Source organism: Pavona decussata, unplaced genomic scaffold (genome assembly GCF_977016875.1).
Source record: "Pavona decussata unplaced genomic scaffold, jaPavDecu1.1 SCAFFOLD_184, whole genome shotgun sequence".
In the NCBI taxonomy this organism is placed as follows: Eukaryota; Metazoa; Cnidaria; class Anthozoa; order Scleractinia; family Agariciidae; genus Pavona; species Pavona decussata.
The window spans coordinates 2037138-2048115 of NW_028145593.1; the positions used below are offsets into that span (position 1 = coordinate 2037138).

The 10978-nt window shown below is 38.4% G+C and overlaps 2 protein-coding genes across 2 annotated transcripts; one reads left to right on the top strand and one right to left on the bottom strand.

Moving 5' to 3' along the window:
• The first annotated feature begins 8 nt into the window (after positions 1-8).
• On the top strand, positions 9-1051 carry LOC146462901 (biogenesis of lysosome-related organelles complex 1 subunit 5-like). Its single transcript, XM_085085061.1, has 2 exons — positions 9-523; positions 588-1051. The coding sequence occupies exon 1, from the start codon at positions 29-31 to the stop codon at positions 488-490; it is 462 nt and encodes a 153-aa protein (XP_084941187.1). The 5' UTR covers positions 9-28; the 3' UTR covers positions 491-523; positions 588-1051.
• A 5052-nt stretch (positions 1052-6103) lies between these two features.
• LOC146462902 (uncharacterized) lies at positions 6104-10459 on the bottom strand. Its single transcript, XM_085085040.1, has 3 exons — positions 10014-10459; positions 9634-9748; positions 6104-6857 (listed from the first exon to the last, which is right to left on the bottom strand). Exons 1-3 carry the CDS (start codon positions 10376-10378, stop codon positions 6417-6419), a joined length of 921 nt encoding a protein of 306 aa, XP_084941166.1. The 5' UTR covers positions 10379-10459; the 3' UTR covers positions 6104-6416.
• Between the last annotated feature and the right edge of the window lie 519 nt (positions 10460-10978).

Sequence of the window (10978 nt, forward strand, 5' to 3'; positions counted from 1 at the left end):
TAATGCCCTAATAAGGAAAATTAAATGGATGGCCAAGATGGCGGGCGAGAAGATTGTGCGAGATGTTGGTGGAGTTTATTCTCGACTTTTTGATCATCGAGCTGTCTTACAGGGGGAGTGTAAATTCGTGATTCGTGAATTTGAAAGTAAAAGGAACGACAGAGAGGCATTAAGACTGGCAGAAGCTTCTCACAAAGTGAGTGAAATCCAAGAACGAATTCCAGAATGCAAGGAACTGGCTGAACGATTGAACGAAGTTCAAGATCAGCTCAAGGATGCCAGGCAGCGATGCCATAATATTTTGGAAAAGGAAGAGCAAGATTTGAATAGATCAAGGCGTGAAGAGATCAAAGAACAGTCTAAGAAACAGTGGGACGAATTCTTAAAGGAGATGGACAAAGAGGAGGAAAAAATCGAGAAAGATTTCATGACAAAGTCGTTGAAACTGAAAGAACAATATGGCATGGTTACTATGAGTGAAGCCGAGTAAACAGCATTCAAGCTAGAAATAATGCAAACAAAAATAGTTATTTGGGATTTTATGCAGCTGCACCAAAGAAATATTGTATCAGATTACAGTGGGAAACATACAGAACATTTGTGCAGTTGAGAATGTAGCACTTTTTATGACATCAAATTATTGTATTAAATTTATTAGTATTATTAATAATGGTAATAGCACTGAGTGGAGTCCAATTCAGGCTGTAAATTATTATACAATTGATTGACAAGATCGGACAATTTGCGTAGCAGGAGTCTGACTTGTTTCACCACAAGTATGATTACAGGTAAGACTGGAATGGAGAACAAAAAGTCATTTTACCAATGAATCATAACCATTACAATTTGAGAACAAATGGGATGTGACAAATAAACAAAGTTATAGTTTTATTTACAGAATGTGCTGATCAAGTGCAACTGTCCTACATGTATTACATTCATTACAGCACATGTACTGGTATGTGCTGTCCAACCAATCAGATTTGAAAAATTTGTTATATATATGATTAGTCTCTAAGAGATGAACATTAGAACATTGGTGGTTTTTGTATTTGCTTAAATTTATGTTATTTTTTGCATACATAAAAAACGAGAGGTGGGGTCCTCTCTTATTCCCTCGAGAAATGAATATTTCATGGATGAGTCCTCCCCACTGCCCTTCTTTTTGTTTGGATGGAAAATGCTGATTCCTTCTGTTTTTATTATGGTTTAGGCTGACTCATCCCCAGTTGTCTCTCATGGTCTCTTCCTTCTTCCTGTCATCCCCTTTGTTGCACTGCCATCCTAGTCTCTTCTCGACTGTATGATATAGTAAGAGACAACTGGGGATGAGTCAGTGGTTTAGGGTGGGAAGATATTGATACCAAATACACCATGTCATCAATACTGGGGTTTCCTTGAAAAATATGGATACTTGCAAAAAAAATTGACGATACAATCCTTTTGATACTGCTGACGTGACTACTTACTTGAATATTGAAGGCTGTTTCTGTGCCAAAATCCATAGTCTACAGATAGCCACATAGCGCCTCAAAATAACCGGAACCCGTGTGCTAAGGGAAGGAAAACCACTGGCCCTCCAGGTTGGGGGTTGGGCGTCGGGCCAACAACTCCACCCCGTAAAAAATACCTAGTTACGGAAACCGCAATTATGTACCCAAATCCCCAGGGTCCTATGGGAATTTCAAGCCAAGCAACGGAGCTAGGCAGTATGACAGCTCCTAGTGAAAGCCCACCTCGGGAAGCTATGAGCTCAAGGAGACAGTTGAACATGAGCTAAAGGAGATGGGCTTATCATGGGGAGAGGCGCAGGTAGCCGCTAAGAACAGGGACAAGTGGAAAGAAGTCATTGCTGCGGCCCTATGCCCCGCTGGGGGCTCAAAGGACTAAGAGAGAGAGAAACACATAGCCAGATCCACCCCTGAGGGGAAGGCAGAAGGGAGGGTATGTTCCCTCCTTCCCACTTTTCCCTCTGAGGGTGGGGATGGCTATGCATAGGGAACAAATTCATGATTTTATTTATAGCACTATGCCTAAAGGTAGTATCACAGTCCTGTAACTTACATGGTCTTCGTGGCTCATTTGAAGCAGGGGCACTACCTTAGTAATGACGTAAATATTTGGCATGCAGACCATTAAGAGTCCTGGGAAAATACTGATAATTTGAAGAAGTCTTGGATGATGTCACAATATCGGTATCAATATAAAAAAAATGTCAAATACGGTTTTCGTATCAATTTGAAAACTGGTATTGACCAATTGCAACCCTTAAATATTTTAATATGCAGAAATATTTTTGGGGTAAAGGTTGGCTCTCACAAGGCAACAAGTCCCTTGGAGTGTTGTTACATGAGGGCACTGGTCACAGAGCCCTATCCCAAGCACATTTCACACGGAGAGACAAGCATAACACTTTGAGGGGGCAGTCTCAGCCTTCAATTCGAACTGGTTGGATAAGAATTCGTTGGACAAGTTTGCAAGTAGATTTCAGACTGCATGCAGTCTGCTAATCTCTCAAAGTTTCTGTCGTAGTTTCAAAAGAGCACAGGGCCAGAAATATAAGATAAGGTAGATTGGGCCCAGATGGACGTGCATGAGAGGAGAATTCTAAATACCAGAACGTGAAAGCAAAAAGAAAAATAAAAGTTGGTAAAGAAAAGTTAAATAAATTTTGCTGAAATTTGCATTCGCATCATCAATCTCGTACCCAGAAACCTATGGCGCGTTTTTAGTGTCAAAATTCAAACTATCAATTCAAATATTCGATCCTTCAATTCAAACATTCGATCCTTCAATTCAAATCTGCAATTGTTCGGTTCAAACTTTCGATCCTTCAATACAAACATTCAATCCTTCAGTGCAAATATGGAATGGGTCGATTCAAACATTCCATCATTCAATCCAAATATGGAATTGTTTGTTTCAAACATTCGATTCTTCAATCCAAACACCCTTTTCTTCAATCCAGAAATGCCATTCTTCAAGTTAAACATGCATTCATTGTATTGCCTGGCCTATCATTCAGTTCAAGCATGCATTTCGTCGATTCAAACATGCCATTTTTCAATTCAAACATTTGATCATTCAATCCAAACGTGCATTTCTTCAATCAAATCCTGAAACTCAAACACTACACCATAAATTCCGCGTTCAATTTCGATAGAAAAAGCTGAAATCCTGCTGTTGAAACATTCTGCACTTTAATTTTAAGATATGAAATCCAGATTATAAATTCAAACATAGTCTCACAATGTAGTTGTGCAGCGGCTCGATTCAAACATGCACTTCGGCGATTCAAACATTCAGCTCAGCAGTCCAAACTTTCAGTTCCTCCCCAGTAGTCTGGAACCGAGGGGACTCTGTAAAACAAGGATACGGACGGGCGGATGCGGACGGCGGATGGCGGACGGCGGATGGGGCTTAAAAAAAAAAAAAGAAAAAAAAAGAAGAAGAAGAAGTGGAAGAAAATAGGATGTTGATACGGTTAAATTTATTGGTTAATTGCCACCTTCTAAGAAATGCTAGCTTTGGCTTTTTTAAATTTTATTTTTATTTTTTTTTTAATTTGAATTAATTTTATATCTCATTGTCAGTCAAACAGCGAAAACGCTGTGGAATGTTTCTTCTCGTTTTTCAACCAAATAAGTCTGAGTTTGCAGTGGAACTCCGTACATAAGTACGACACACCATCCGGCAAAACAACACGTTCACATTCATGAACATTTACAGGATAATCTGATTAACGGGTAAAGTACTGTACGAGCTCTTGTTAGGCATTATAGATTGGAAATCGTGCTTATTGTTCGAACAGACAGATCGATACAAGTTATTAAAAAATTATTTTAAGACGTCCAAAGATTTCCCTGCGTCAGATTTGCGAACGTGTCAGAGCAATTGGATAAAACCTTATACGCCTGGCCCCAGTTGTTCAAAGAGCGGATAGTTTTATTCACTGGATAGGTTGCTATCCAGCAGATGAAATGCGTGCAAGATTTTCCCAATAGCCCTATAATTTATGGATAGAGTAGAAACATATATATCAAATTTAAGTATGGGATTGTGTGGAAAACTTGCCAAAAGGCGTTACCGGTAGTTGGAGTACATTTGCTCCGCTGGATAGCGACTTATCCGGTGGATAAAGTTATCCACTCTTTGAACAACTGGGGCCTGGTTTACTCAGCAGTGGAACACCAATTTTCAAGTCCGCTTCTTCAGGAGAAAAGCGAAACATTTCTCAGCGTAGTTGAACCGGCGGAGTCGACCGATCGCGAAAGCTTCAAAGCATCAACCGGTTTGTTAGACAAATTCTGCTTTCTTTATTACATTTTTTTACATTCCTGTCTCATTAATATTCATATTTTCGATTATCCGGACATTTTATTCAAGTTCCAACGAGTCCGGATAATCGAGGTTCGACTGTACCAAGTTCACGGAGAAGACGACCCCTGACCTGACTGGGGACTGAAGGCCGCCGCCGAGGCAACCGGAGGAAAACCAGAAACTGACCGAAAAAAACATGTTTTTCTGTCAGATAAAATAATCTGAATGTTCCAAGATGAGAAAAACCAAAATCCGCAATGAATATCAAAACCGAAAAGACGCAAAACCCGATCAAAAAAAGCCCCCATATTGCAAGGAAAATTTCGCTTGTGTACAAATTTAAAGGGAAGAAAATGACATGTTCAGAAATCCTACGCCGGGAAATCTTTGGACATCTTAAAATAATTTTTTAATAACTTGTATCGATCTGTCTGTTCGAACAATAACCACGATTTCCAATCTTTAATGCTTAACAAGAGCTCGTACAGTACTTTACCTGTTAATCAGATTATCCTGTAAATGTTCATGAATGTGAACTTGTTGTTTTTCCGGATGGTGTGTCGTACTAATGTACCGAGTTCCACTGCAAACTCAGACTGATTTGGTTGAAAAACGAGAAGAAACATTCCGTAGCGTTTTCGCTGTTTGACTGACAATAAAATATCAAATCAATTCAAATTTAAAAAAAAATAAATAAAAATAAAATTAAAAAAAAGCCAAAGCTAGCATTTCTAAGAAGGTGACAATTAACCAATAAATTAAATCCGCCGTCCGCATCCGCCCGTCCGTATCCTTGTTTTACAGAGTCCCCTCGGTTCCAGACTACTGGAGAGGAACTGAAAGTTTGGACTGCTGAGCTGAATGTTTGAATCGCCGAAGTGAATGTTTGAATCGCCGAAGTGAATGTTTGAATCGCCGAAGTGCATGTTTGAATCGAGCCACTGCACAACTACATTGTGAGACTATGTTTGAATTTATAATCTGGATTTCATATCTTAAAATTAAGGTGCAGAATGTTTCAACAGCAGGATTTCAGCATTTTCTATCGAAATTGAACGCGGAATTTATGGTGTAGTGTTTGAGTTTCAGGATTTGATTGAAGAAATACACGTTTGGATTGAATGATCAAATGTTTGAATTGAAAAATGGCATGTTTGAATCGACGAAATGCATGCTTGAACTGAATGATAGGCCAGGCAATACAATGAATGCATGTTTAACTTGAAGAATGGTATTTCTGGATTGAAGAAAAGGGTGTTTGGATTGAAGAATCGAATGTTTGAAACAAACAATTCCATATTTGGATTGAATGATGGAATGTTTGAATCGACCCATTCCATATTTGCACTGAAGGATTGAATGTTTGTATTGAAGGATCGAAAGTTTGAACCGAACAATTGCAGATTTGAATTGAAGGATCGAATGTTTGGACCGAACAATTGCAGGTTTGAATTGAAGGATCGAATATTTGAATTGATAGTTTGAATTTTGACACTAAAAACGCGCCATAGAAACCTTGGGCTCTTTGGCCAGAGGTTTGTCGCCAGGGGAGACTCTGGGGATGTAAAACAATGCAAACTGTTACGGGGCAGCCAATCAAAAAATTTAATTTTTTTTTAATTCTCCAGAGTCTCTCCTGGTAACCACCCGCTGACCAACAAGCCTGAGGACTCTGGGTACGAGATTGTCGCATCATTGGCTTTGCACAGCCTCAGCAGGTGTTGCCAATAATCTAACATCTTAATCTAAAGAAGTCCCGTCAATGAACAAGTGAATAAACAGATATGATGAATCCTTTCTGATCTCATTTTATTTCAGAATGAGAAGACTTGCTTGATTCAGTTGTGAGTAAATTGACTTATTTGAGTTGCATGAATATTAATTTAGAATGATGATAAATCTATACTGTGAATCTTGCATAAAATGAGGACATAAAAAACACGAAAACAGATTTAAAATTGCCTAACTAAAAAAATGCATTTCAAAGTGAGCATTATATACAATTGAAAAAAATTCATAAAAGACTACCTAATGGACATTAAATAAATTAATAAAAATTGCATTGAAATACATTTGACTATTGAGCTCAGACTTTCTCAGAATCGTCTGAGTCTCTTTTTCGTTCTTCCACTACCGATAGTGTCTTCCTCTCCAGGTTTCCTAGATCTTAGCCTTTGATCAGTTCTTGATGGAGCAGTCGATAGTCCATTGCATTGCTTACCGCTAACATGCTGTTTAGTATCTCTAAGACACACAGAACAAAATCTCAAGCCACACTTTTGGCACTGGCAATGTCCCTCTTGTGTTTTTGAAAAGTTTGAAGGCGAAGTACATTTTGGACATGCCCTACGTTGATTCCCAGCTTGTCTTGTTACTGGATGATGTTGAATCTGTGTTAATTCTGGAGTCTTAGTGCCCTTGTTTAATTCATCATGGCTCTTCTCATTTGGTATGTTGAGGTTTATGTTTTGAAGTGGTAATCTTGCCAGGTCGTCATACAATGAGGATTTTAGGGAAAGCCGAATCCCATGGTTTTCCTGTGAGAAAAAAAAAGACGAAATTCTCTTTAATAATGGTTTTACACTGCTGTGAATGAATAGTGTGAACACTCTGATCTGATTGTAGTTTCAAATAGAACAAGGCTCAGAAGGTCAAAAGTCAAATTTATGAGACATTTTTAACATGAGTCCCACAAATATTATTATTTTTAATCCATGTCTTAGGTTGCGTTCGATTGACCTTATTCCGGAATAAGAATAAGTGGAGTAGGTATTAAATTTCTCTTTTCTCTCTCAAACTATCACTGACACATGAGAATGTAAGAGCTGTCTTGACTCCAGTAACTCCTAAAACCTATTACGAGGGATTTGTTGTCATCATTATATGTATTCCAATTCTCGAATAGGGCAAATCGAACGCACCCTTATATATGTAATTAACTTTAAGATATGCTCCAAAGTTACGAGCATCACAATTCTCCTTACAATGTGACCATCAGGGCTCATACTCTTTTGAGCTTTTAAAATTCCATGACTTTCCATGACCTTTTCCATGACTTCTCCAAGTTTTCCATGACCTAAATTTGACCAGTTTCTTGGAAATCATCTTTCATTTTGGGTAATGTATGTTTTTACTATTTTCTTTGCAAAAACCCCAATTTATTTATTTATTTATTTTTTTTAATAAACATCATTTTCCATGACTTTCCATGACCTACACCCAAATTCAGTGACTTTCCAGGCCTGGAAAATGAAATTCTAAAATTCCATGACTTTCCAGGTTTTCCATGACCCGTACAAACCCTGGACCATTTATTCAAATATCCAGGTTATAAGAATGAAAGAAATGATCAGTGAAGACAAAACACCTTACTATCAATATACAAATTCTCCTAACTACATGTATTGCAATGGCAAATCTTTGTAAGGTAGAAAGTGAAGAGAATACGTATGTTGATACTTCATAACTTAAAAAGAACATCTGTGGATTAGGATTAGTACGTTTCAAGATAATTTTCTCCCCTTTTTCAAAGAATGCTTGGTTACCATGATTGTAATAACTAATGATTATAACTGCAAAGTGTATATGGAACCTCCTAAATTCATTCTTTCCTATTACCTTCCCACCCCCCACCCCCTCCAAAAAAGAAACAAAAAATAAAAAACAACTACAGTAAAAGGCTTGCTTGAAAACAGTGTACTGAGTGGAAATTTGGCCATGATATACAAAAAACTATTGTTCCAAATAAGTTCTAGTTTGGCCTACAGGTTGATTGTCATGTGAAAAATTAGATTGTCGGTGACAGTAAGAAAACAGTCATACTCAAACAGTACACTGTAGGCTGATAATTGATGCTTCAGCTCTTTAGATCATGATAATTATTGAGATTAGCACAAAGTAATATAGGCCAGTTCAACACGATAAAAAATAGGCAGGAACTCTGTTTCTTTATATCTAGCCTGAATGTCAAAATAATAAGAGCTTATATGTAGAGCAATTTCAGAAAATACATAACTTTTAAAAAATCCACATGGCATATTGACGTTACTAGAGTGCCTAAATTATGGTAACTTATTTAGCAGTGTTAGACTGTGCTACTTTATGTTACAATATCCAGATCTTATCAGAAATTGGAAAGTTTTTGAGAGAGTGGTTTGCAGTACCTGGAACTGAAACACTCTCAGAGCAAAGGAGAGAACCAACAACAAACTCAAACAGAAGATAATGCCAGTTCTAGGTCTCTAGGAAATAAGCCTGCACCACATCGATGGATGGTGTCAAATGCTCTCACCACCCCTCCCCCCCCCCCTGTGAAAGATCAGATTACTATACTCCCCTTTTTGCTGTCAGCACCTTTGAAAAAATTTTCCAACAGCCCCAATGACAGAAACTGCCCTCCATACATTGTAGGGCAAGGTGGGGGAGGGTTCAGAATTTTTGGATTGTCCCAATGCAAAAGCCAGATATGGCACCATTGTGGAGCCAGGAACACCAAGAAATTGGAGAGAGTAAACGAACGGGCACTTAGACTTGTATATAAGGATAAGAATAACTCTTACGATAGATTGCTAAGTTGGATTGGTTTGCATAGCACACTAGAGGGACGTCGTATCCAGGACATGTTGATCACAATAAATAGCTGCTTCCAGGAGAGGGCACCGACCCCCATTGCAAACTTATTTAAAATAAAGGACACAAAATATAACTTACGGGGCACAAACATGCTCTCATTGCCCAAAGTAAGAAGCACCAAGCATGGTCTTGAGTCTTTTCGGTATTTCGCTGCAAAGACATGGAATGCGCTGCCGGACTCGATTCGCGCCATGGCCGGCACAAGGGAATTTTTGGAAAGTATTCGTCATGCAGCATTTTAAAATTGTTATTATCGTGGTTGGCTTTTGAATTTTTAAATTTTAATTTGTACTCATACATGTATTGATACATGAATTATTGGATTTCCTGGATATTTTGGATTTTTAAATTTTTAGATTTTAGGTTGTTAGCCAATTTTTATCTTCCTTTTGTTTTGTAATTTTATCTGTTTGTTTGTGGGCTTCCTGTAAAGTAGCTTTTAGCTAAGTGGAGTGCCACGTAAAATAAAGTTCTTATCTTATCTTATCTTATCTTCTTATCAGTACTAAACTTACATATTGAATGAGAGATCCATCAAAATCAAATCTTATTTGGAGGTCAGATTTCTCTGTGATTACTTGCTAGGCTTCAACGAAATGGCTGTTTGGGTCATGATCATTGAGTTCATTGGTGTCTCTATCATAATTCAAATAAGCTTACCAATTAATCACAAATACTTACCTTTCCTCTAAGAATATATTGTTCCTTGCATTCTTCTAAGAATCCCTTCCATCTCTCCCGTTCATGAGAATTTTGCTTCATAAAGTTCCTCCATTTTGAACATACAGAAGCAAATCTAAACACAATGAAGAGTACGTGTCTGTAAGCATAAAACATTATTTACTACGAGACTTGCGCTAAAATCTAAGCTTACAATTGAATTATTGTTTAAGCTTTAATTATGGATCTCCAAAATAGTCCATGCAAATGTCTCAAAAGTTTATTTGATTAGTAAGTTTAACAGTGATTTATATTCATTTATTCACGTTCGATCGTAGGGACAACAACAAAATCATGGGCTAGCTTGAAGCCGGAACTAAACAATAAATGTTAAAGCTTACCTGCATAGGTCTTGAGATTCCAAATAACTACAGATTTCATCGCAAATCATACTGCAGTTGACAGCCAAAAGATTAGAGATCACATCCACACTCTGCTTGCCTGGTTGCTTGGATTCCTCCGGATTGGCATCTACAAGCTCAAATTTAAGCTTAGGCAGTCCTTGGAGCGAAAGCGAATGAGAATAAGAACTCAAAACCTTTTCTTGGGGGGACGGCGGAGTGAGAAAACATGACGACGGCGAGGCATCGAAGCACGGCGTCAAGTGACCAAATTGATGATCTTCTGGCGATTCTGGTGTCATAAAACAGCTTGGGAGCTCCGATGGATTGTATTTCTTCCTGTGATTTCTATCTGTTTGCTCCATGGCTACTATTTTAGCACAGATTTACTGAGATCTCGTTCTTTTCTCGATGTTTTTGAATTGACGAAAGACGCCGGATCGAAACGTTTTGATTCAACCGCCAAAAGCGCTCCGCCAGCGTCAGCCAATCACAGCTCGAGATTCGACCAATCACAAGCAGTCACAAGCAAGATGGCTGCTTCCCACCAAAATTACATTATGAAGAGGTGAGACCGCTGAAGAAAGAAGAAAGACAAGTCCTTTTGGCCACGCGTCGAAACTTCGGTCTCACGTTCGGCACGACCTGATCAAGGATATTTTTTTTTAATAAAATAGATAGAAGATTTTTATGGGGTCAAAAATATGGAAGCTTTACTGATCACGAGCGTGCTCGCACACAACATGATTTCCAGCCACGCTGACGCGATCCAGCTTTGGAAAATGGACCAAAATGCCCCATCAGTGTAAAGTTAGGTTTTCTATAGCCTGTGAACGCAGACGCGCGTATTTCCAGCTGTCAAGATTATGGGCTGCAAATAAATAACTACCAGTAAAAAATTGGTACGTATTTTGGGAGCAAAAAGTAGGGTCAGGGGACTGGAAGGGCGACTGAAGCTGAAGGTG

Coding starts and splice junctions, on each gene's coding strand:
- LOC146462901 (XM_085085061.1), top strand. CDS start 29: ATGGCCAAGATGGCGGGCGAGAAGATTGTGCGAGATGTTGGTGGAGTT.
- LOC146462902 (XM_085085040.1), bottom strand. CDS start 10,378: ATGGAGCAAACAGATAGAAATCACAGGAAGAAATACAATCCATCGGAG. Junction 9,749..10,013: donor GAATCTCAAGACCTATGCAG/GTAAGCTTTAAC, acceptor CATTGTGTTTAG/ATTTGCTTCTGTATGTTCAA. Junction 6,858..9,633: donor AATATATTCTTAGAGGAAAG/GTAAGTATTTGT, acceptor TTTTTCTCACAG/GAAAACCATGGGATTCGGCT.